The sequence below is a fragment of the Eucyclogobius newberryi genome, unplaced genomic scaffold (assembly GCF_026437365.1).
Source record: "Eucyclogobius newberryi isolate DKJ021-1_F unplaced genomic scaffold, fEucNew1.0.hap1 SCAF_18, whole genome shotgun sequence".
Classification (NCBI taxonomy): domain Eukaryota; kingdom Metazoa; phylum Chordata; class Actinopteri; order Gobiiformes; family Gobiidae; genus Eucyclogobius; species Eucyclogobius newberryi.
The window spans coordinates 34,943,199-34,970,070 of record NW_027315812.1 but is presented as its reverse complement, the minus strand read 5'-3'; the positions used below and the strand labels follow the sequence as shown (position 1 = coordinate 34,970,070).

The window sequence follows — 26,872 nt, the reverse complement described above, 5'->3', positions numbered from 1 at the left end:
TACATACTTTAGTATACTTTAGTACGTACATACTTTAGTATACTTTAGTACTTACATACTTTAGTATACTTTAGTACTTACATACTTTAGTATACTTTAGTACTTACATACTTTAGTATAGTACTAACATACTTTAGTATACTTTAGTACTTACATACTTTAGTATACTTTAGTACTTACATACTTTAGTATACTTTAGTACTTACATACTTTAGTATACTTTTGTACTTACATACTTAAGTATACTTTAGAATACTTTAGTACTTACATACTTTAGTATACTTTAGTACTTACATACTTTAGTATAGTACTTACACACTTTAGTATACTTTAGTACTTACATACTTTAGTATACTTTAGTACTTACATACTTTAGTATACTTTAGTACTTACATACTTAAGTATACTTTAGTACTTACATACTTTAGTATACTTTAGTATACTTTAGTACTTACATACTTTAGTATAGTACTTACATACTTTAGTATACTTTAGTACTTACATACTTTAGTATACTTTTGTACTTACATACTTAAGTATACTTTAGAACACTTTAGTACTTACATACTTTAGTATACTTTAGTACTTACATACTTTAGTATAGTACTTACACACTTTATTATACTTTAGTACTTACATACTTTAGTATAGTACTTACATACTTTAGTATACTTTAGTACTTACATACTTTAGTATACTTTAGTACTTACATACTTAAGTATACTTTAGTACTTACATACTTTAGCATAGTACTTACATACTTTAGTACTTACATACTTTAGTATACTTAAGTATACTTTAGTACTTACATACTTTTGCATAGTACTTACATACTTTAGTACTTACATACTTTAGTATACTTTAGTACTTACATACTTTAGTATACTTTAGTACTTACATACTTTAGTATACTTTAGTACTTACATACTTTAGTATAGTACTTACATACTTTAGTATAATTTAGTACTTACATACTTTAGTATACTTTTGTACTTACATACTTAAGTATACTTTAGTATACTTTAGTACTTACATACTTTAGTATACTTTAGTACTTACATACTTTAGTATACTTTAGTACTTACATACTTTAGTATAGTACTTACATACTTTAGTATACTTTTGTACTTACATACTTAAGTATACTTTAGTATACTTTAGTACTTACATACTTTAGCATAGTACTTACATACTTTAGTACTTACATACTTTAGTATACTTTAGTACTTACATACTTAAGTATACTTTAGTACTTACATACTTTAGCATAGTACTTACATACTTTAGTACTTACATACTTTAGTATACTTTAGTATTTACATACTTTAGTATACTTTAGTACTTACATACTTTAGTATACTTTAGTACTTACATACTTTAGTATACTTTAGTACTTACATACTTTAGTATACTTTAGTACTTACATACTTTAGTATACTTTAGTACTTACATACTTTAGTATACTTTAGTACTTACATACTTTAGTATGTAGAAGTGTAGAAAGCACTTTTCAAAAGTTACAGAAAAGAATACAAATACCGTACTTTTGTAACTTTAAGCCTGTACTTTTCCCTCACGCTCTGAACCCTGTGCTCATTATAACGTTGCGTCTCATTTATAGATGTTTACTGTGTAAAGGCCACCAGGGGGCGCTCTGGTGCAAGCTGGACAAGCTCTATTTCGGTTGTGAATATTGTGTGCAAACAGGAAACAGGAAACAGGAAACACAATCTTCCACGAGCTTGTACAGGTCCAGCAGCACGGTGTTCACAGCACCGTAAAGGACAGAACCCATTCTATTATTTAATCCTCAAAATACAAAATACTAATCCACACTTGTCAGCAGAGAAGAGCATTATAATATGTGTTTTTACTGTGTAATATGTGTTTTTACGGTGTAATATGTGTTTTTACTGTGTAATATGTGTTTTTACGGTGTAATATGTGTTTTTACTGTGTAATATGTGTTTTTACGGTGTAATATGTGTTTTTACGGTGTAATATGTGTTTTTACTGTGTAATATGTTTTTTTACGGTGTAATATATGTTTTTACGGTGTAATATGTGTTTTTACGGTGTAATATGTGTTTTTACTGTGTTTTTACGGTGTAATATGTGTTTTTACGGTGTAATATGTGTTTTTACTGTGTAATATGTGTTTTTACTGTGCAATATGTGTTTTTACGGTGTAATATGTGTTTTTACGGTGTAATATGTGTTTTTACTGTGTTTTTACGGTGTAATATGTGTTTTTACGGTGTAATATGTGTTTTTACGGTGTAATATGTGTTTTTACTGTGTTTTTACGGTGTAATATGTGTTTTTACGGTGTAATATGTGTTTTTACTGTGTTTTTACGGTGTAATATGTGTTTTTACGGTGTAATATGTGTTTTTACTGTGTAATATGTGTTTTTACGGTGTAATATGTGTTTTTACTGTGTAATATGTGTTTTTACGGTGTAATATGTGTTTTTACTGTGTTTTTACGGTGTAATATGTGTTTTTACGGTGTAATATGTGTTTTTACGGTGTAATATGTGTTTTTACGGTGTAATATGTATTTTTACTGTGTTTTTACGGTGTAATATGTGTTTTTACGGTGTAATATGTGTTTTTACGGTGTAATATGTGTTTTTACTGTGTTTTTACGGTGTAATATGTGTTTTTACGGTGTAATATGTGTTTTTACGGTGTAATATGTATTTTTACTGTGTTTTTACGGTGTAATATGTGTTTTTACGGTGTAATATGTGTTTTTACGGTGTAATATGTGTTTTTACTGTGTTTTTACGGTGTAATATGTGTTTTTACGGTGTAATATGTGTTTTTACGGTGTAATATGTGGTAGTGAAGTGTCAGTGACTGTGTTTGCTCAGATGATGAAGTGAAAGACATTTCCATTTCATATATTACAATCTGGCTAAAGTGCTTTAAGGAGGCTTTTGTCGCTCTGCTGCTGTTACGTCATGTGAGCGGCGAGCTTAGTCAAACAGATTAATGTCCATTTTCACTGCTTAGGCCCATCTGAGTTTGCACCAATGGTTCCACATCAGAGGTCAGCGTCTGTGGACACCAGCTTCTAAAAATAACCTCCACCCTTCAGGCCCAGGCCACAAGTTTATATGTAGGATACAATATAGTATAAAAAACACCTATAGCAATTGTTCCCATGATGTTATTTTCCTATTCAATGTATATATATTAGGTTGAAGCAGACTGACCAGTGGCTCTACAAGGCCTTGCTGTCCATATTTGTCTTTAAAATCTCCTTTTTCTATCAGAAAAAAGGAGGAACAGACAGCACAGACTCGGGCGGAGTCCCCCTGGACAGTCCAGTTAGCATCATTAGCATGTGAGAGGGTCTGCTTTGCTCCAAGGCGACTCATCTCTGTGAAACGCAGCATGACATGTCATTATCTGAAGACACATTTCAGAAAATACAGACGAGTTTCGGACTCTGAGGATGAAGAAACTGTGGTCAGAGAACGAGGCCATGAAGAGCAAGTCCAGGCCTCAAAGAAACAATCTCAAACTTGTGGCTGTCCCAGGGGGGACGTGGGGGACAACATTGAAACCTTTCTTGAGAAGATAAGCCTGAACCTTGTTTCCAGGACTATAACAATTACAATAGAAGTTTGGGCACATCTGTGCCCAAACTTCTTTGTCCCTCTTTGTCGCTCTTTGTCCCTATTTGTCCCTCTTTGTCCCTCTTTGTCCCTCTTTGTCGCTCTTTGTCCCTCTTTGTCCCTCTTTGTCCCTCTTTGTCCCTCTTTGTCGCTCTTTGTCCCTATTTGTCCCTCTTTGTCCCTCTTTGTCGCTCTTTGTCCCTCTTTGTCCCTCTTTGTCCCTCTTTGTCCCTCTTTGTCCCTCTTTGTCGCTCTTTGTCCCTCTTTGTCCCTCTTTGTCCCTCTTTGTCGCTCTTTGTCCCTCTTTGTCCCTCTTTGTCGCTCTTTGTCCCTCTTTGTCCCTCTTTGTCCCTCTTTGTCGCTCTTTGTCCCTCTTTGTTGCTCTTTGTCCCTCTTTGTCCCTCTTTGTCCCTCTTTTTCCCTCTTTGTCGCTCTTTGTCCCTCTTTGTCCCTCTTTGTCCCTCTTTGTTGCTCTTTGTCCCTCTTTGTCCCTCTTTGTCCCTCTTTTTCCCTCTTTGTCCCTCTTTGTCCCTCTTTTTCCCTCTTTGTCGCTCTTTGTCGCTCTTTGTCCCTCTTTGTCGCTCTTTGTCCCTCTTTGTCCCTCTTTGTCGCTCTTTGTCCCTCTTTGTCCCTCTCTGTCGCTCTTTGTCCCTCTTTGTCGCTCTTTGTCCCTCTTTGTCCCTCTTTGTCCCTCTTTGTCCCTCTTTGTCGCTCTTTGTCCCTCTTTGTCCCTCTCTGTCGCTCTTTGTCCCTCTCTGTCGCTCTTTGTCCCTCTTTGTCGCTCTTTGTCCCTCTTTGTCCCTCTTTGTCCCTCTTTGTCGCTCTTTGTCCCTCTTTGTCCCTCTTTGTCCCTCTTTGTCCCTCTTTGTCGCTCTTTGTCCCTCTTTGTTGCTCTTTGTCCCTCTTTGTCCCTCTTTTTCCCTCTTTGTCGCTCTTTGTCCCTCTTTGTCCCTCTTTGTCCCTCTTTGTTGCTCTTTGTCCCTCTTTGTCCCTCTTTGTCCCTCTTTTTCCCTCTTTGTCGCTCTTTGTCCCTCTTTGTTGCTCTTTGTCCCTCTTTGTCGCTCTTTGTCCCTCTTTGTCGTTCTTTGTCCCTCTTTGTCGCTCTTTGTCCCTCTTTGTCCCTCTTTGTCCCTCTTTGTCCCTCTTTGTCCCTCTTTGTCGCTCTTTGTCCCTCTTTGTTGCTCTTTGTCCCTCTTTGTCCCTCTTTGTCGCTCTTTGTCCCTCTTTGTCGCTCTTTGTCCCTCTTTGTCCCTCTTTGTCCCTCTTTGTCGCTCTTTGTCCCTCTTTGTCCCTCTTTGTCCCTCTTTGTTGCTCTTTGTCCCTCTTTGTCCCTCTTTGTCCCTCTTTTTTGCTCTTTGTCCCTCTTTGTCCCTCTTTGTCCCTCTTTGTCCCTCTTTGTTGCTCTTTGTCCCTCTTTGTCCCTCCTTGTCCCTCTTTGTCCCTCTTTGTTGCTCTTTGTCCCTCTTTGTCCCTTTTTGTCCCTCTTTGTCCCTCTTTGTCGCTCTTTGTCCCTCTTTGTCCCTCTTTGTTGCTCTTTGTCCCTCTTTGTCCCTCTTTGTCCCTCTTTGTTGCTCTTTGTCCCTCTTTGTCCCTCTTTGTCCCTCTTTTTCCCTCTTTGTCGCTCTTTGTCCCTCTTTGTTGCTCTTTGTCCCTCTTTGTCGCTCTTTGTCCCTCTTTGTCGTTCTTTGTCCCTCTTTGTCGCTCTTTGTCCCTCTTTGTCCCTCTTTGTCCCTCTTTGTCCCTCTTTGTCCCTCTTTGTCGCTCTTTGTCCCTCTTTGTTGCTCTTTGTCCCTCTTTGTCCCTCTTTGTCGCTCTTTGTCCCTCTTTGTCGCTCTTTGTCCCTCTTTGTCCCTCTTTGTCCCTCTTTGTCGCTCTTTGTCCCTCTTTGTCCCTCTTTGTCCCTCTTTGTTGCTCTTTGTCCCTCTTTGTCCCTCTTTGTCCCTCTTTTTTGCTCTTTGTCCCTCTTTGTCCCTCTTTGTCCCTCTTTGTCCCTCTTTGTTGCTCTTTGTCCCTCTTTGTCCCTCCTTGTCCCTCTTTGTCCCTCTTTGTTGCTCTTTGTCCCTCTTTGTCCCTTTTTGTCCCTCTTTGTCCCTCTTTGTCGCTCTTTGTCCCTCTTTGTCCCTCTTTGTTGCTCTTTGTCCCTCTTTGTCCCTCTTTGTTGCTCTTTGTCCCTCTTTGTCCCTCCTTGTCCCTCTTTGTTGCTCTTTGTCCCTCTTTGTCCCTCTTTGTCCCTTTTTGTCCCTCTTTGTCCCTCTTTGTCCCTCTTTGTCCCTCTTTGTCCCTCTTTGTTGCTCTTTGTCCCTCTTTGTCCCTCTTTGTCCCTCTTTGTTGCTCTTTGTCCCTCTTTGTCCCTCTTTGTTGCTCTTTGTCCCTCTTTGTCCCTCTTTGTCCCTCTTTGTCCCTCTTTGTTGCTCTTTGTCCCTCTTTGTCCCTCTTTGTCCCTCTTTGTCCCTCTTTGTCCTCAGCTGCTCTTCTGTGACTTTAAAGTTAAAAACAGGAGCTCAAAAGAGCAGCAGAGGCAGAATGCTCCTAAACAAAGAGAACTGAACTGCAGACATGGAATCGTCCACGCTGGACACGTGGACTCAAGTGATGGACACAAAGAAGACATTTCTGTCTTTTTAAAGACGCTGATGATTCAGACTTTGTCCTCCATCTTTTCTGCCTGTTTTCTACATCAAATCAAATCAATTTATTTTTGTAAGGCCCAAAATCACAACAACAGTTGCCTCTGAGGGCCACAGGGAGAAATGAATCAACAATGTCTGTGGTGGCGAGGGACGATGTCCCAGGTCCTCTGTCCTTAGAGAGGGACGATGTCCCAGGGTCCTCTGTCCTTAGACTCTCCTTCTCGGCCAGGAAAAACTACAAAAAAAACCTCTTTGGGAAAAAAGCGTAGAAACCTGGAGGAGTTCCAGTGAAGGAGAGATCCGACTCTCACAGACGGACACGAGGGAGACTGGAGCTGGACCCACTCTTCAGGCAGAAGAGGGACCGACTGAGGCGAGCTGGACCCACTCTTCAGGCAGATGAGGGACCGTCTGAGGCGAGCTGGACCCACTCTTCAGGCAGAAGAGGGACCGACTGAGGCGAGCTGGACCCACTCTTCAGGCAGATGAGGGACCGTCTGAGGCGAGCTGGACCCACTCTTCAGGCAGAAGAGGGACCGACTGAGGCGAGCTGGACCCACTCTTCAGGCAGATGAGGGACCGTCTGAGGCGAGCTGGACCCACTCTTCAGGCAGAAGAGGGACCGACTGAGGCGAACTGGAGCCACTCTTCAGGCAGATGAGGGACCGTCCACACAGGGCAGGGACACTTCACCAGGAGAGGGACATCTGGGTCCACAGGTCCTCAGGAGTGAGAGAAAGAAAAGAAGGCGGTGAACAGTTTGCAAGTGGAATCAAAAAATAAATATTGTTTGATAGCATAAGTAGTCAGAAGAAGAAGAGGACAGTGCTCAAGCTGTCATACTTCCCCCAGCATAGTTACTCCTAGGGCAGCGTAGCTGAAGCTGTGGGTTTATCTTTCTGTTCCTAACTAGTCTGACCATAAGCGATTTCGAAGAGGAACGTTTTAAGCCTGGACTTAAATGAAGAGACTGTGTCAGCATATTTAACATGGGTCGGGAGCTGATTCCATAACACAGGAGCTTGGTAGCTAAACGCTCTACCTCCTACAGTACTTTTAGAGACTCTTGGCACCACCAGAAGGCTCTACCTCCTACAGTACTTTTAGAGACTCTTGGCACCACCAGAAGGCCAGCATTCTGAGAGCGAAGAGCTCTGTTTGGATGATATGGTTCTATAGCATCTTTGAGGTAGGATGGGGCCATGTCATTTATGGCTTTGTAGGTCAAGAGTAGAATTTTGAATTTGATTCTAGACTCGACGGGGAGCCAGTGAAGAGACTTCAGCACCGGCGTAATGTGTTCTCTTCTTTTTGTTCCTGTTAGTAATCTTGCTGCTGCATTTTGAACCAGTTGAAAGCTTTTTATGGAGCTTTTAGGACCTGCTGTGAGCAGGAGTTACAGTAGTCTAATCTAGTCGTTACAAATGCATGGATAAGTTTTTCGGCATCACTTTTAGGCAGGATTCTTCTGATTTTGGCTCTTGTTGCGCAAATGGAAATAGGCTGTTTTACAAGCTTGATTTATATGTGCTTTAAATGAGAGCTCCTGGTCAAATAAGACTCCAAGGTTTCTTACAGTAGAACTGGAGGCTACACTGACATTGTCCAGTGTGACTATCTGCTCAGATAGAGCGTCTCGTAGATGCTTAGGGCCAAGCACAATGACCTCGGTTTTTTCAGGGTTAAGAAGCAGGTAGTTTAGTGTCATCCAGGTTTTTATCTCCTTCACACAAGCACTAAGTCTGTCTACTTGATCGCTCTGATCAGGTTTCATTGATAAATACAGCTGAGTGTCGTCTGCAGAGCAGTGGAAGTTAATGCCATGTGACCTGATCATGTGACCTAACGGCAGCATGTAAAGAGTAAACAGAATTGGACCGAGCACCGAACCCTGTGGCACACCGTAAATTACTTTAGAGCTTGGTGAGGAGCTCTGGTTTACATGAACAAATTGGAACCTATCAGATAGATAGGATTTAAACCAGCTGAGGGCTGTTCCTCCAACACCTACATCACATTCTAACCTCTGCAGTAGAATGTTGTGGTCGATGGTGTCAAACGCTGCGCTGAGGTCCAACAGAACCAGGATTGAGACCAGTCCATCGTCAGCGGCTAATAACAAATCATTTGTGACTTTAACTAGTGCAGTTTCAGTGCTGTGGTGGGCTCTGAACCCTGACTGGAAAACTTCAAATAAGTTATTGTCCTGCAGGTGGCGACAAAGCTGTTTTACTACAACTTTTTCAAGGATTTTAGAGACGAAGGGAAGATTTGAAATAGGTCTGTAGTTTACCAATAGGTCGGGATCTAGATTAGGCTTTTTCAGAAGAGGTTTAATGACTGCATGTTTGAAGGACTGTGGAACATAGCCACTTTCGAGTGAAGTATTTATTATATTAAGAATAGGGTCTATAATTAGGGGGAGAATGTCTTTGAGGAGCTTGGAATGGGGTCTAGGACACAAGTTGAGCTTTTAGAGGACATAATGGCTGAAGTTCTCTCTCTTGATCAACAGCTGTGAACCTTTCTAGGTTTACAGGTGGATTTATATGGGACGTTAGATTTACAGCTTGGGCTAGTTCAGGGCTAATAGCGGGGGTAATTTCATCTAATTTATCTCTGATTGTTTTTATTTTATTGTTAAAAAATAGGAGGAAATCATCAGAGCTGAGAGAAGCTGGGATTGAGGGCTCTACTGCACTGTGACAGTTTGTTAGCCTAGCTACAGTGCTGAAAAGGAATTACTTTAGTTGACTTCTATTAGATGTGAATAATATCTGGTTTGGGCCTTACGCAGAGCTGCTGACAGGACAGCAGCTCTGTGTGTGTGAAGTGACATCCTCCTGTGCCATTGTGGCCGATGTGGCTCAAATCCACAGAGAAGGTTCAGGGGCCGGGGACCTTCAGGGGCCGGGGACATTCAGGGGCCGGGGACCTTCAGGGGCCGGGGACATTCAGGGGCCGGGGACCTTCAGGGGCCGGGGACATTCAGGGGCCGGGGACCTTCAGGCGCCGGGGACATTCAGGGGCCGGGGACATTCAGGGGCCAGGGACTTTCAGGGGCCCTTCTTTAGGAATGGACTTTATCTCATCTCTCACGTGTCGTTCTTGTGTTTGTCGCCTTCAAATAACAATTAAATCATTACAAATATTAAACAAAAATGAGAAAAGAAAAAGACATTTTATTCACCACAATTTTGAGAAAATATGTTCTGATTAAAAGAACTATTAATGCAAAGGTTTTTTTCTCTCCAGACTATATAAATACTTATATTCATAACACAATATTATTATTATTATTAATATACAATCCTCTATAGATCCTCCTCACTCACAGTGGCACATTTACACAAACCACAATATTACAATATCACAATATTACAATATCACAATATTACAATAATACGGTATTACAGTATTACAATATTACAATATCACAATATTACAATAATACGGTATTACAGTATTACAATATTACAATATCACAATATTACAATATCACAGTATTACAGTATTACAGTATTACAATATTACAATATTACAGTATCACAGTATTACAGTATTACAATATCACAATATTACAATATCACAATATTACAATATCACAATATTACAATAATACGGTATTACAATATCACAGTATTACAGTATTACAGTATTACAATATTACAATATTACAGTATCACAGTATTACAGTATTACAATATCACAATATTACAATATTACAATATTACAATATCACAATATTACAATATCACATTATTACAATATTACAATATTACAATATCACAATATTACAATATTACAATATTACAATATCACAATATTACAGTATTACAGTATTACAATATCACAATATTACAATATTACAATATTACAATATTACAATATCACAATATTACAGTATTACAGTATTACAATATCACAATATTACAGTATTACAGTATTACAATATTACAATATTACAATATCACAATATTACAATATCACAATATTACAATAATACGGTATTACAGTATTACAGTATTACAATATTACAATATTACAGTATCACAGTATTACAGTATTACAATATCACAATATTACAATATTACAGTATCACAGTATTACAGTATTACAATATCACAATATTACAATATTACAGTATTACAGTATTACAATATTACAATATCACAATATCACAATATTACAATATCACAATATTACAGTATTACAATATTACAGTATTACAGTATTACAATATCACAATATTACAGTATTACAGTATTACAATATCACAATATTACAGTATTACAGTATTACAATATCACAATATTACAATATCACAATATTACAATATCACAATATTACAGTATTACAATAATACAGTATTACAGTATTACAATATTACAATATCACAATATTACAATATCACAGTATTACAGTATTACAATATTACAATATTACAATATTACAGTATTACAATATTGCAGTATTACAGTATTACAATATTACAGTATTACAATATTGCAGTATTACAGTATTACAATATTACAGTATTACAATATTACAATATTACAATATTACAATATTACAGTATTACAATATTACAGTATTACAGTATTACAATATTACAGTATTACAGTATTACAGTATTACAGTATTACAATATTGCAGTATTACAGTATTACAATATTACAGTATTACAATATTACAATATTACAATATTACAATATTACAGTATTACAGTATTACAATATTACAGTATTACAATATTACAGTATTACAATATTACAGTATTACAGTATTACAGTATTACAATATTACAATATCACAGTATCACAGTATTACAGTATTAAAATATTACAATATTACAATATTACAGTATTACAGTATTACAATATTACAATATTACAATATTACAATATCACAATATCACAGTATCACAGTATTACAGTATTACAGTATTACAATATTACAGTATTACAGTATTACAATATTACAGTATCACAGTATTACAGTATTACAGTATTACAATATTACAGTATTACAGTATTACAGTATTACAATATTACAATATTACAGTATCACAGTATTACAGTATTACAGTATTACAATATTACAGTATTACAGTATTACAGTATTACAATATTACAATATTAAAGTATCACAGTATTACAGTATTACAATATCACAGTATTACAATATTACAGTATTACAATATTACAGTATTACAGTATTACAGTATTACAGTATTACAATATTACAATATTACAATATCACAGTATCACAGTATTACAGTATTACAATATTACAATATTACAATATTACAGTATTACAGTATTACAATATTACAATATTACAATATCACAATATCACAGTATCACAGTATCACAGTATTACAGTATTACAATATTACAGTATCACAGTATTACAGTATTACAGTATTACAATATTACAATATTACAGTATTACAGTATTACAATATTACAGTATTACAGTATTACAGTATTACAATATTACAATATTACAGTATCACAGTATTACAGTATTACAGTATTACAGTATTACAGTCCTACAAATGTGACAAAAGCATTCAAACCCAGACAATTCAAACTTAGTGTTGACCAGAAACCGACTGGTGCTAAATACCTGGGACAAGAGGATAAACCAAGACTAAACCATCTACCAGGAGAACATGGATCAACTATGAAGCAGGACTAAAGCAGGACTAAAGAGGACTAAAGAGGACTAAAGCAGGACTAAAGAGGACTAAAGAGGACTAAAACAGGACTAAAGAGGACTAAAGAGGACTAAAACAGGACTAAAGAGGACTAAAGAGGACTAAAGCAGGACTAAAGCAGGACTAAAGCAGGACTAAAGAGGACTAAAGAGGACTAAAGCAGGACTAAAGAGGACTAAAGAGGACTAAAACAGGACTAAAGAGGACTAAAGAGGACTAAAGCAGGACTAAAGCAGGTCTAAAGAGGACTAAAGCAGGACTAAAGAGGACTAAAGCAGGACTAAAGCAGGACTAAAGCAGGTCTAAAACAGGACTAAAACAGGTCTAAAGCAGGACTAAAGCAGGTCTAAAGCAGGACTAAAGCAGGACTAAAGAGGACTAAAGAGGACTAAAACAGGACTAAAACATGACTAAAGCAGGACTAAAGCAGGACTAAAACAGGTCTAAAACAGGTCTAAACCAGGACTAAAGCAGGACTAAAGAGGACTAAAGCAGGACTAAAGCAGGACTAAAGAGGACTAAAGCAGGACTAAAACCAAATCAAATCAAATCAATTTATTTTTGTAAGGCCCAAAATCACAACAACAGTTGCCTCTGAGGGCCACAGGGAGAAATGAATCAACAATGTCTGTGGTGGCGATGGAGTCAGACAATGTCTGTGGTGGCGATGAAGTCAGACAATGTCTGTGGTGGCGAGGGACGATGTCCCAGGGTCCTCTGTCCTTAGACTCTCCTTCTCGGCCAGGAAAAACTACAAAAAAAACCTCTTTGGGAAAAAAGCGTAGAAACCTGGAGGAGTTCCAGTGAAGGAGAGATCCGACTCTCACAGACGGACACGAGGAGACTGGAGCTGGACCCACTCTTCAGGCAGAAGAGGGACCGACTGAGGCGAACTGGACCCACTCTTCAGGCAGAAGAGGGACCGACTGAGGCGAACTGGACCCACTCTTCAGGCAGATGAGGGACCGTCTGAGGCGAGCTGGACCCACTCTTCAGGCAGATGAGGGACCGTCTGAGGCGAACTGGACCCACTCTTCAGGCAGATGAGGGACCGTCGGAGGCGAACTGGACCCACTCCTCAGGCAGATGAGGGACCGTGGGAGGCGAGCTGGACCCACTCTTCAGGTAGATGAGGCACCGTCGGAGGCGAGCTGGACCCACTCTTCAGGCAGATGAGGGACCGACTGAGGCGAGCTGGACCCACTCTTCAGGCAGATGAGGGACCGTCCACACAGGGCAGGGACACTTCACCAGGGGAGGGACATCTGGGTCCACAGGTCCTCAGGAGTGAGAGAAAAAAAAGAAGGCGGTGAACAGTTTGCAAGTGGAATTAAAAAATAAATATTGTTTGATAGCATAAGTAGTCAGAAGAAGAGGATAGTGCTCAAGCTGTCATACTTCCCCCAGCATAGTTACTCCTAGGGCAGCGTAGCTGAAGCTGTGGGTTTATCTTTCTGTTCCTAACTACTCTGACCATAAGCGATTTCAAAGAGGAACGTTTTAAGCCTGGACTTAAATGAAGAGACTGTGTCAGCATATTTAACATGGGTCGGGAGCTGATTCCATAACACAGGAGCTTGGTAGCTAAACGCTCTACCTCCTACAGTACTTTTAGAGACTCTTAGCACCACCAGAAGGCTCTACCTCCTACAGTACTTTTAGAGACTCTTGGCACCACCAGAAGGCCGGCATTCTGAGAGCGAAGAGCTCTGTTTGGATGATATGGTTCTATAGCATCTTTGAGGTAGGATGGGGCCATGTCATTTATGGCTTTGTAGGTCAAGAGTAGAATTTTGAATTTGATTCTGGACTCGACGGGGAGCCAGTGAAGAGACTTCAGCACCAGCGTAATGTGCTCTCTTCTTTTTGTTCCTGTTAGTAATCTTGCTGCTGCATTTTGAACCAGTTGAAAGCTTTTTATGGAGCTTTTAGGACACGCTGCAAGCAGGGAGTTACAGTAGTCTAATCTAGTCGTTACAAATGCATGGATAAGTTTTTCGGCATCACTTTTAGGCAGGATTCTTCTGATTTTGGCGATGTTGCGCAAATGGAAATAGGCTGTTTTACAAGCTTGATTTATATGAGCTTTAAATGAGAGCTCCTGGTCAAATAAGACTCCAAGGTTTCTTACAGTAGAACTGGAGGCTACACTGACATTGTCCAGTGTGACTATCTGCTCAGATAGAGCGTCTCGTAGATGCTTAGGGCCAAGCACAATGACCTCGGTTTTTTCAGGGTTAAGAAGCAGGTAGTTTAGTGTCATCCAGGTTTTTATCTCCTTCACACAAGTACTAAGTCTGTCTACTTGATCGCTCTGATCAGGTTTCATTGATAAATACAGCTGAGTGTCGTCTGCATAGCAGTGGAAGTTAATGTCATGCTTTCTGATAATGTTGCCTAATGGTAGCATATAAAGAGTAAACAGAATTGGACCGAGTACCGAACCCTGTGGCACACCGTGAATTACTTTAGAGCTTGGTGAGGAGCTCTGGTTTACATTAACAAATTGGAACCTATCAGATAGATAGGATTTAAACCAGCTGAGGGCTGTTCCTCCAACACCTACATCACATTCTAACCTCTGCAGTAGAATGTTGTGGTCAATGGTGTCAAATGCTGCGCTGAGGTCCAACAGAACCAGGATTGAGACCAGTCCATCGTCAGCGGCTAATAACAAATCATTTGTGACTTTAACTAGTGCAGTTTCAGTGCTGTGGTGGGCTCTGAACCCTGACTGGAAAACTTCAAATAAGTTATTGTCCTGCAGGTGGCGACAAAGCTGTTTTACTACAACTTTTTCAAGGATTTTAGAGACGAAGGGAAGATTTGAAATAGGTCTGTAGTTTACCAATAGGTCGGGATCTAGATGAGTCTTTTTCAGAAGAGGTTTAATGACTGCATGTTTGAAGGACTGTGGAACATAGCCACTTTCGAGTGAAGTATTTATTATATTAAGAATAGGGTCTATAATTAGGGGGAGAATGTCTTTGAGGAGCTTGGAATGGGGTCTAGGACACAAGTGGAGCTTTTAGAGGACATAAGGGCTGAAGTTCTCTCTCTTGATCAACAGCTGTGAACCTTTCTAGGTTTACAGGTGGATTTAAATGGGACGTTAAAACATGTCTAAAACAGGACTAAAGAGGACTAAAACAGGACTAAAACAGGACTAAAGCAGGACTAAAGCAGGACTAAAGAGGACTAAAGCAGGACTAAAACATGTCTAAAACAGGACTAAAGCAGGACTAAAGAGGACTAAAGCAGGACTAAAGCAGGACTAAAGAGGACTAAAGAGGACTAAAGAGGACTAAAACAGGACTAAAACAGGTCTAAAACAGGACTAAAGCAGGACTAAAGCAGGACTAAAGCAGGACTAAAGCAGGTCTAAAGAGGACTAAAGCAGGACTAAAGCAGGACTAAAGCAGGTCTAAAGCAGGACTAAAGCAGGACTAAAGCAGGACTAAAGCAGGACTAAAGCAGGTCTAAAGCAGGACTAAAGCAGGACTAAAGCAGGACTAAAGAGAACTAAAGCAGGACTAAAGCAGGTCTAAAGCAGGACTAAAGCAGGTCTAAAGAGGACTAAAGCAGGTCTAAAGCAGGACTAAAGAGGACTAAAGAGGACAAATTCAGGACTAAAGAGGACTAAAGCAGGACTAAAGCAGGACTAAAGCGGGACTAAAATAGGGCTAAAGAGGACTAAAGCAGGACTAAAGCAGGACTAAAGAGGTCTAAAGCAGGACTAAAGCAGGTCTAAAGCAGGACTAAAATAGGACTAAAATAGGACTAAAGAGGACTAAAGCAGGTCTAAAGCAGGTCTAAAGCAGGACTAAAGCAGGACTAAAATAGGACTAAAGAGGACTAAAGAGGACTAAAGCAGGACTAAAGCAGAACTAAAGCAGGACTAAAATAGGACTAAAGAGGACTAAAGAGGACTAAAGCAGGTCTAAAGCAGGTCTAAAGCAGGTCTAAAGCAGGACTAAAGAGGACTAAAGCAGGACTAAAGCAGGTCTAAAGCAGGTCTAAAGCAGGACTAAAGCAGGACTAAAATAGGACTAAAGAGGACTAAAGCAGGTCTAAAGCAGGACTAAAGCAGGACTAAAGCAGGTCTAAAGCAGGACTAAAGCAGGACTAAAATAGGACTAAAGAGGACTAAAACAGGACTAAAGCAGTTCTAAAGCAGGACTAAAGCAGGACTAAAGCAGGACTAAAACAGGACTAAAGCAGTTCTAAAGCAGGACTAAAGCAGGACTAAAGCAGGTCTAAAGCAGGACTAAAGCAGGACTAAAATAGGACTAAAGAGGACTAAAGCAGGTCTAAAGCAGGACTAAAGCAGGTCTAAAGCAGGACTAAAACAGGACTAAAGCAGTTCTAAAGCAGGACTAAAGCAGGACTAAAGCAGGACTAAAACAGGACTAAAGCAGTTCTAAAGCAGGACTAAAACAGGACTAAAGCAGTTCTAAAGCAGGACTAAAGCAGGACTAAAGCAGGACTAAAGCAGGTCTAAAGAGGACTAAAGCAGGACTAAAGCAGGTCTAAAGCAGGACTAAAACAGGACTAAAGCAGTTCTAAAGCAGGACTAAAGCAGGACTAAAGCAGGACTAAAACAGGACTAAAGCAGTTCTAAAGCAGGACTAAAGCAGGACTAAAGCAGGACTAAAACAGGACTAAAGCAGTTCTAAAGCAGGACTAAAACAGGACTAAAGCAGTTCTAAAGCAGGACTAAAGCAGGACTAAAGAGGACTAAAGAGGACTAAAACAGGACTAAAACATGACTAAAGCAGGACTAAAGCAGGACTAAAGCAGGACTAAAACAGGACTAAAGCAGTTCTAAAGCAGGACTAAAGCAGGACTAAAGAGGACTAAAGAGGACTAAAACAGGACTAAAACATGACTAAAGCAGGACTAAAGCAGGACTAAAACAGGTCTAAAACAGGTCTAAACCAGGACTAAAGCAGGACTAAAGAGGACTAAAGCAGGACTAAAGCAGGACTAAAGAGGACTAAAGCAGGACTAAAACATGTCTAAAACAGGACTAAAGCAGGACTAAAGAGGACTAAAACAGGACTAAAACAGGACTAAAGCAGGACTAAAGCAGGACTAAAGCAGGACTAAAGCAGGACTAAAGAGGACTAAAGAGGACTAAAGCAGGACTAAAGAGGACTAAAGAGGACTAAAACAGGACTAAAGAGGACTAAAGAGGACTAAAGCAGGACTAAAGCAGGTCTAAAGAGGACTAAAGCAGGACTAAAGAGGACTAAAGCAGGACTAAAGCAGGACTAAAGCAGGTCTAAAACAGGACTAAAACAGGTCTAAAGCAGGACTAAAGCAGGTCTAAAGCAGGACTAAAGCAGGACTAAAGAGGACTAAAGAGGACTAAAACAGGACTAAAACATGACTAAAGCAGGACTAAAGCAGGACTAAAACAGGTCTAAAACAGGTCTAAACCAGGACTAAAGCAGGACTAAAGAGGACTAAAGCAGGACTAAAGCAGGACTAAAGAGGACTAAAGCAGGACTAAAACATGTCTAAAACAGGACTAAAGCAGGACTAAAGAGGACTAAAACAGGACTAAAACATGACTAAAGCAGGACTAAAGCAGGACTAAAACAGGTCTAAAACAGGTCTAAACCAGGACTAAAGCAGGACTAAAGAGGACTAAAGCAGGACTAAAGCAGGTCTAAAGCAGGACTAAAGCAGGACTAAAGAGGACTAAAACAGGACTAAAACAGGACTAAAGCAGGACTAAAGCAGGACTAAAGAGGACTAAAGCAGGACTAAAACATGTCTAAAACAGGACTAAAGCAGGACTAAAGAGGACTAAAGCAGGACTAAAGCAGGACTAAAGAGGACTAAAGAGGACTAAAGAGGACTAAAACAGGACTAAAACAGGTCTAAAACAGGACTAAAGCAGGACTAAAGCAGGACTAAAGCAGGACTAAAGCAGGTCTAAAGAGGACTAAAGCAGGACTAAAGCAGGACTAAAGCAGGTCTAAAGCAGGACTAAAGCAGGACTAAAGCAGGACTAAAGCAGGACTAAAGCAGGTCTAAAGCAGGACTAAAGCAGGTCTAAAGAGGACTAAAGCAGGTCTAAAGCAGGACTAAAGAGGACTAAAGAGGACAAATTCAGGACTAAAGCAGGACTAAAGCAGGACTAAAGAGGTCTAAAGCAGGACTAAAGCAGGTCTAAAGCAGGACTAAAATAGGACTAAAATAGGACTAAAGAGGACTAAAGCAGGTCTAAAGCAGGTCTAAAGCAGGACTAAAGCAGGACTAAAATAGGACTAAAGAGGACTAAAGAGGACTAAAGCAGGACTAAAGCAGAACTAAAGCAGGACTAAAATAGGACTAAAGAGGACTAAAGAGGACTAAAGCAGGACTAAAGCAGGTCTAAAGCAGGTCTAAAGCAGGTCTAAAGCAGGACTAAAGAGGACTAAAGCAGGACTAAAGCAGGTCTAAAGCAGGTCTAAAGCAGGACTAAAGCAGGACTAAAATAGGACTAAAGAGGACTAAAGCAGGACTAAAGCAGGACTAAAGCAGGTCTAAAGCAGGACTAAAGCAGGACTAAAGCAGGTCTAAAGCAGGACTAAAGCAGGACTAAAATAGGACTAAAGAGGACTAAAACAGGACTAAAGCAGTTCTAAAGCAGGACTAAAGCAGGACTAAAGCAGGACTAAAACAGGACTAAAGCAGTTCTAAAGCAGGACTAAAGCAGGACTAAAGCAGGTCTAAGGCAGGACTAAAGCAGGACTAAAGCAGGTCTAAAGCAGGTCTAAAGCAGGTCTAAAGCAGGACTAAAGCAGGACTAAAATAGGACTAAAGAGGACTAAAGCAGGTCTAAAGCAGGACTAAAGCAGGTCTAAAGCAGGACTAAAACAGGACTAAAGCAGTTCTAAAGCAGGACTAAAGCAGGACTAAAGCAGGACTAAAACAGGACTAAAGCAGTTCTAAAGCAGGACTAAAACAGGACTAAAGCAGTTCTAAAGCAGGACTAAAGCAGGACTAAAGCAGGACTAAAGCAGGTCTAAAGAGGACTAAAGCAGGACTAAAGCAGGTCTAAAGCAGGACTAAAACAGGACTAAAGCAGTTCTAAAGCAGGACTAAAGCAGGACTAAAGCAGGACTAAAACAGGACTAAAGCAGTTCTAAAGCAGGACTAAAGCAGGACTAAAGCAGGACTAAAACAGGACTAAAGCAGTTCTAAAGCAGGACTAAAGCAGGACTAAAGCAGGACTAAAACAGGACTAAAGCAGTTCTAAAGCAGGACTAAAGCAGGACTAAAGAGGACTAAAGAGGACTAAAACAGGACTAAAACATGACTAAAGCAGGACTAAAGCAGGACTAAAACAGGTCTAAAACAGGTCTAAACCAGGACTAAAGCAGGACTAAAGAGGACTAAAGCAGGACTAAAGCAGGACTAAAGAGGACTAAAGCAGGACTAAAACATGTCTAAAACAGGACTAAAGCAGGACTAAAGAGGACTAAAACAGGACTAAAACAGGACTAAAGCAGGACTAAAGCAGGACTAAAGCAGGACTAAAGCAGGACTAAAGAGGACTAAAGAGGACTAAAGCAGGACTAAAGAGGACTAAAGAGGACTAAAACAGGACTAAAGAGGACTAAAGAGGACTAAAGCAGGACTAAAGCAGGTCTAAAGAGGACTAAAGCAGGACTAAAGAGGACTAAAGCAGGACTAAAGCAGGACTAAAGCAGGTCTAAAACAGGACTAAAACAGGTCTAAAGCAGGACTAAAGCAGGTCTAAAGCAGGACTAAAGCAGGACTAAAGAGGACTAAAGAGGACTAAAACAGGACTAAAACATGACTAAAGCAGGACTAAAGCAGGACTAAAACAGGTCTAAAACAGGTCTAAACCAGGACTAAAGCAGGACTAAAGAGGACTAAAACATGTCTAAAACAGGACTAAAGCAGGACTAAAGAGGACTAAAACAGGACTAAAACATGACTAAAGCAGGACTAAAGCAGGACTAAAACAGGTCTAAAACAGGTCTAAACCAGGACTAAAGCAGGACTAAAGAGGACTAAAGCAGGACTAAAGCAGGACTAAAGAGGACTAAAGCAGGACTAAAACATGTCTAAAACAGGACTAAAGCAGGACTAAAGAGGACTAAAACAGGACTAAAACAGGACTAAAGCAGGACTAAAGCAGGACTAAAGCAGGACTAAAGCAGGACTAAAGAGGACTAAAGAGGACTAAAGCAGGACTAAAGAGGACTAAAGAGGACTAAAACAGGACTAAAGAGGACTAAAGAGGACTAAAGCAGGACTAAAGCAGGTCTAAAGAGGACTAAAGCAGGACTAAAGAGGACTAAAGCAGGACTAAAGCAGGACTAAAGCAGGTCTAAAACAGGACTAAAACAGGTCTAAAGCAGGACTAAAGCAGGTCTAAAGCAGGACTAAAGAGGACTAAAACAGGACTAAAACATGACTAAAGCAGGACTAAAGCAGGACTAAAACAGGTCTAAAACAGGTCTAAACCAGGACTAAAGCAGGACTAAAGAGGACTAAAGCAGGACTAAAGCAGGACTAAAGAGGACTAAAGCAGGACTAAAACATGTCTAAAACAGGACTAAAGCAGGACTAAAGAGGACTAAAGCAGGACTAAAGCAGGACTAAAGAGGACTAAAGAGGACTAAAACAGGACTAAAACATGACTAAAGCAGGACTAAAGCAGGACTAAAACAGGTCTAAAACAGGTCTAAACCAGGACTAAAGCAGGACTAAAGAGGACTAAAGCAGGACTAAAGCAGGACTAAAGAGGACTAAAGCAGGACTAAAACATGTCTAAAACAGGACTAAAGCAGGTCTAAAGCAGGACTAAAGCAGGACTAAAGCAGGACTAAAGCAGGACTAAAGAGGACTAAAGAGGACTAAAACAGGACTAAAACAGGTCTAAAACAGGACTAAAGCAGGTCTAAAGCAGGACTAAAGCAGGACTAAAGCAGGTCTAAAGAGGACTAAAGCAGGACTAAAGCAGGACTAAAGCAGGTCTAAAGCAGGACTAAAGCAGGACTAAAGCAGGACTAAAGCAGGTCTAAAGCAGGACTAAAGCAGGACTAAAGCAGGACTAAAGCAGGTCTAAAGCAGGACTAAAGAGAACTAAAGCAGGACTAAAGCAGGTCTAAAGCAGGACTAAAGCAGGTCTAAAGAGGACTAAAGCAGGTCTAAAGCAGGACTAAAGAGGACTAAAGAGGACAAATTCAGGACTAAAGAGGACTAAAGCAGGACTAAAGCAGGACTAAAGCGGGACTAAAATAGGGCTAAAGAGGACTAAAGCAGGACTAAAGCAGGACTAAAGAGGTCTAAAGCAGGACTAAAGCAGGTCTAAAGCAGGACTAAAATAGGACTAAAATAGGACTAAAGAGGACTAAAGCAGGTCTAAAGCAGGTCTAAAGCAGGACTAAAGCAGGACTAAAATAGGACTAAAGAGGACTAAAGAGGACTAAAGCAGGACTAAAGCAGAACTAAAGCAGGACTAAAATAGGACTAAAGAGGACTAAAGAGGACTAAAGCAGGACTAAAGCAGGTCTAAAGCAGGTCTAAAGCAGGTCTAAAGCAGGACTAAAGAGGACTAAAGCAGGACTAAAGCAGGACTAAAGCAGGTCTAAAGCAGGTCTAAAGCAGGTCTAAAGCAGGACTAAAGCAGGACTAAAATAGGACTAAAGAGGACTAAAGCAGGTCTAAAGCAGGACTAAAGCAGGACTAAAGCAGGTCTAAAGCAGGACTAAAACAGGACTAAAGCAGTTCTAAAGCAGGACTAAAGCAGGACTAAAGCAGGACTAAAACAGGACTAAAGCAGTTCTAAAGCAGGACTAAAGCAGGACTAAAATAGGACTAAAGAGGACTAAAGCAGGTCTAAAGCAGGACTAAAGCAGGTCTAAAGCAGGACTAAAGCAGGACTAAAGCAGGTCTAAAGCAGGTCTAAAGCAGGTCTAAAGCAGGACTAAAGCAGGACTAAAATAGGACTAAAGAGGACTAAAGCAGGTCTAAAGCAGGACTAAAGCAGGTCTAAAGCAGGACTAAAACAGGACTAAAGCAGTTCTAAAGCAGGACTAAAGCAGGACTAAAGCAGGACTAAAACAGGACTAAAGCAGTTCTAAAGCAGCTCTAAAGCAGGACTAAAGCAGGTCTAAAGCAGGACTAAAACAGGACTAAAGCAGTTCTAAAGCAGGTCTAAAGCAGGACTAAAGCAGGACTAAAACAGGACTAAAGCAGTTCTAAAGCAGGACTAAAGCAGGACTAAAGCAGGACTAAAGCAGGTCTAAAGAGGACTAAAGCAGGACTAAAGCAGGTCTAAAGCAGGACTAAAACAGGACTAAAGCAGTTCTAAAGCAGGACTAAAGCAGGACTAAAGCAGGTCTAAAGCAGGACTAAAACAGGACTAAAGCAGTTCTAAAGCAGGACTAAAGCAGGACTAAAGCAGGACTAAAACAGGACTAAAGCAGTTCTAAAGCAGGACTAAAGCAGGACTAAAGCAGGACTAAAACAGGACTAAAGCAGTTCTAAAGCAGGACTAAAGCAGGACTAAAGAGGACTAAAGCAGGACTAAAGCAGGACTAAAGAGGACTAAAGCAGGACTAAAACATGTCTAAAACAGGACTAAAGCAGGACTAAAGAGGACTAAAGCAGGACTAAAACATGTCTAAAACAGGACTAAAGCAGGACTAAAGAGGACTAAAGCAGGACTAAAGCAGGACTAAAGCAGGACTAAAGAGGACTAAAGAGGACTAAAACAGGACTAAAACAGGTCTAAAACAGGACTAAAGCAGGTCTAAAGCAGGACTAAAGCAGGACTAAAGCAGGTCTAAAGAGGACTAAAGCAGGACTAAAGCAGGACTAAAGCAGGTCTAAAGCAGGACTAAAGCAGGACTAAAGCAGGACTAAAGCAGGTCTAAAGCAGGACTAAAGCAGGACTAAAGCAGGACTAAAGCAGGTCTAAAGCAGGACTAAAATAGGACTAAAGAGGACTAAAGAGGACTAAAGAGGACTAAAGCAGGACTAAAGCAGGTCTAAAGCAGGTCTAAAGCAGGTCTAAAGCAGGACTAAAGCAGGACTAAAATAGGACTAAAGAGGACTAAAGCAGGTCTAAAGCAGGACTAAAGCAGGACTAAAGCAGGTCTAAAGCAGGACTAAAACAGGACTAAAGCAGTTCTAAAGCAGGACTAAAGCAGGACTAAAGCAGGTCTAAAGCAGGACTAAAGCAGGACTAAAGCAGGACTAAAGCAGGTCTAAAGCAGGACTAAAACAGGACTAAAGCAGTTCTAAAGCAGGTCTAAAGCAGGTCTAAAGCAGGTCTAAAGCAGGACTAAAGCAGGACTAAAGCAGGACTAAAGCAGGACTAAAATAGGACTAAAGAGGACTAAAGCAGGTCTAAAGCAGGACTAAAGCAGGTCTAAAGCAGGACTAAAACAGGACTAAAGCAGTTCTAAAGCAGGACTAAAGCAGGACTAAAGCAGGACTAAAACAGGACTAAAGCAGTTCTAAAGCAGGACTAAAACAGGACTAAAGCAGTTCTAAAGCAGGACTAAAGCAGGACTAAAGCAGGACTAAAGCAGGTCTAAAGAGGACTAAAGCAGGACTAAAGCAGGTCTAAAGCAGGACTAAAACAGGACTAAAGCAGTTCTAAAGCAGGACTAAAGCAGGACTAAAGCAGGACTAAAACAGGACTAAAACAGGACTAAAGCAGTTCTAAAGCAGGACTAAAGCAGGACTAAAGCAGGACTAAAACAGGACTAAAGCAGTTCTAAAGCAGGACTAAAGCAGGACTAAAGCAGGACTAAAACAGGACTAAAGCAGTTCTAAAGCAGGACTAAAGCAGGACTAAAGCAGGTCTAAAGCAGGACTAAAGCAGGACTAAAGCAGGTCTAAAGCAGGACTAAAGCAGGACTAAAGCAGGTCTAAAGCAGGACTAAAGCAGGACTAAAGCAGGACTAAAACAGGATTAAAGCAGGACTAAAGCAGGTCTAAAGCAGGACTAAAGCAGGACTAAAGCAGGACTAAAACAGGACTAAAGAGGACTAAAGCAGGACTAAAACGGGACTAAAGCAGTTCTAAAGCAGGACTAAAGCAGGTCTAAAGCAGGACTAAAGCAGTTCTAAAGCAGGACTAAAGCAGGTCTAAAGCAGGACTAAAGCAGTTCTAAAGCAGGACTAAAGCAGGTCTAAAGCAGGACTAAAGCAGGTCTAAAGCAGGACTAAAGCAGGACTAAAGCAGGTCTAAAGCAGGACTAAAACAGGACTAAAACAGGACTAAAGCAGGACTAAAGCAGGTCTAAAGCAGGACTAAAGCAGGACTAAAGCAGGACTAAAACAGGACTAAAACAGGACTAAAGCAGAACTAAAGCGGGTCTAAATTGGGACTAAAGCAGGACTAAAGAGGACTAAAGCAGGACTAAAGCAGGTCTAAAGCAGGACTAAAGCAGGACTAAAGCAGGTCTAAAGAGGACTAAAGCAGGACTAAAGCAGGACTAAAGCAGGTCTAAAGAGGACTAAAGCAGGACTAAAGCAGGTCTAAAGCAGGACTAAAACAGGACTAAAGCAGTTCTAAAGCAGGACTAAAGCAGGACTAAAGCAGGACTAAAACAGGATTAAAGCAGGACTAAAGCAGGTCTAAAGCAGGACTAAAGCAGGACTAAAACAGGACTAAAACAGGACTAAAGCAGGACTAAAGCAGGACTAAAGCAGGACTAAAACAGGACTAAAGCAGGACTAAAGCAGGACTAAAACAGGACTAAAACAGGACTAAAGCAGGACTAAAGCAGGACTAAAGCAGGACTAAAGCAGGACTAAAGCAGGTCTAAAGCAGGACTAAAGCAGGACTAAAGCAGGTCTAAAGAGGACTAAAGCAGGACTAAAGCAGGACTAAAGCAGGACTAAAGCAGGTCTAAAGCAGGTCTAAAGCAGGACTAAACCAGGACTAAAGCAGGACTAAAGCGGGACTAAAGCAGGACTAAAACAGGACTAAAGAGGACTAAAGCAGGTCTAAAGCAGGACTAAAGCAGGTCTAAAGCAGGACTAAAGCAGAACTAAAGCAGGACTAAAGCAGGACTAAAGCAGGACTAAAGAGGACTAAAGCAGGTCTAAAGCGGGACTAAAGCAGGACTAAAGAGGACTAAAGCAGGTCTAAAGCAGGACTAAAGCAGAACTAAAGAGGACTAAATCAGGACTAAAGCAGAACTAAAGAGGTCTAAAGCAGGTCTAAAGCAGGACTAAAGCGGGACTAAAGCTGGACTAAATCAGGACTAAAGCAGAACTAAAGAGGACTAAAGAGGTCTAAAGCAGGACTAAAGCGGGACTAAAATAGGACTAAAGAGGACTAAAGCAGGACTAAAGCAGGACTAAAGCAGGACTAAAGCAGAACTAAAGCAGGACTAAAATAGGACTAAAGCAGGACTAAAATAGGACTAAAGAGGACTAAAGCAGGTCTAAAGCAGGACTAAAGCAGGTCTAAAGCAGGACTAAAGCAGAACTAAAGCAGGACTAAAGCAGGACTAAAGCAGGACTAAAGAGGACTAAAGCAGGTCTAAAGCGGGACTAAAGCAGGACTAAAGAGGACTAAAGCAGGTCTAAAGCAGGACTAAAGCAGAACTAAAGAGGACTAAATCAGGACTAAAGCAGAACTAAAGAGGTCTAAAGCAGGTCTAAAGCAGGACTAAAGCTGGACTAAAGCAGGTCTAAAGCAGGACTAAAGCAGGACTAAAGCAGGTCTAAAGCAGGTCTAAAGCGGGACTAAAGCTGGACTAAAGCAGGTCTAAAGCAGGACTAAAGCAGGACTAAACCAGGACTAAAGCAGGACTAAAGCAGGACTAAAGCAGGTCTAAAGCAGGACTAAAGAGGACTAAAGCAGGACTAAAGCAGGACTAAAGCAGGTCTAAAGCAGGACTAAAGCAGGACTAAAGCAGAACTAAAGAGGTCTAAAGCAGGACTAAAGCAGGTCTAAAGCGGGTCTAAAGCAGGACTAAAGCAGGACTAAAGCAGGACTAAAGAGGACTAAAGCAGGACTAAAGCAGGACTAAAGCAGAACTAAAGCAGGTCTAAAGCAGGACTAAAGCAGGACTAAAGCAGGACTAAAGCAGGACTAAAATAGGACTAAAGAGGACTAAAGCAGGTCTAAAGCAGAACTAAAGAGGACTAAAGCAGGACTAAAGAGGACTAAAGCAGGTCTAAAACAGAACTAAAGCAGGTCTAAAGCAGGACTAAAGCAGGTCTAAAGCAGAACTAAAGCAGGTCTAAAGCAGAACTAAAGAGGACTAAAGCAGGACTAAAGAGGACTAAAGCAGGTCTAAAGCAGGTCTAAAGCGGGACTTAATGTTCTATTGTTTTTGTTGTTAAAACCCTGAAAATAAATGTGTAGTCTAACTAGTCATGCATTTTAAGTTTCTCTTTTTAGCCATGGAATATTTGACTGTTGCACAATACACTGCTCTCATGAATTGGTTGGGTTTCCTCTCTTTGCTTCTTTCTGCACAGACCATGCTGACAGCGATCTCAATGAGTGCAGTCGCTACTAATGGCGTGGTGCCAGGTAAGAGTGTGCATGTGCAGTACTGTGTGTACTGTGTGTACTGTGTGTACTGTGTGTACTGTGTGTACTCTGTGTACTCTGTGTACTGTAGTAGTTATAACCTTCCTGCTCCTGTGTTCTCAGCTGGAGGCTCCTACTACATGATCTCCAGGTCTCTGGGGCCAGAGTTTGGTGGAGCTGTAGGCCTTTGCTTTTATCTGGGCACCACATTTGCTGGCTCCATGTACATCCTTGGGACCATTGAGATTCTTCTGGTGAGCAGCACTTCAAATGACATGACTCATTTATCACACAACTGCTCTGACTGCTAATGCTGAGAATATGAGCCTCTCCCTTAGAGCTTGACTTACGTGAGCT

The 26,872-nt window shown here is 40.4% G+C and overlaps 1 protein-coding gene across 7 annotated transcripts in view; it reads left to right on the top strand.

The window, feature by feature from the left end:
* Positions 1 to 26,872, top strand: part of slc12a7b (solute carrier family 12 member 7b) — a 382,436-nt gene that overhangs the window by 180,374 nt on the left and 175,190 nt on the right. For all 7 annotated transcript variants that reach the window (XM_072451243.1, XM_072451246.1, XM_072451242.1 and 4 more), the window contains exons 5-6: positions 26,461 to 26,515; positions 26,639 to 26,769. In XM_072451243.1, coding sequence (XP_072307344.1) covers positions 26,461 to 26,515; positions 26,639 to 26,769 — 186 coding nt within the window. The remainder of the gene's footprint in view (positions 1 to 26,460; positions 26,516 to 26,638; positions 26,770 to 26,872) is intronic.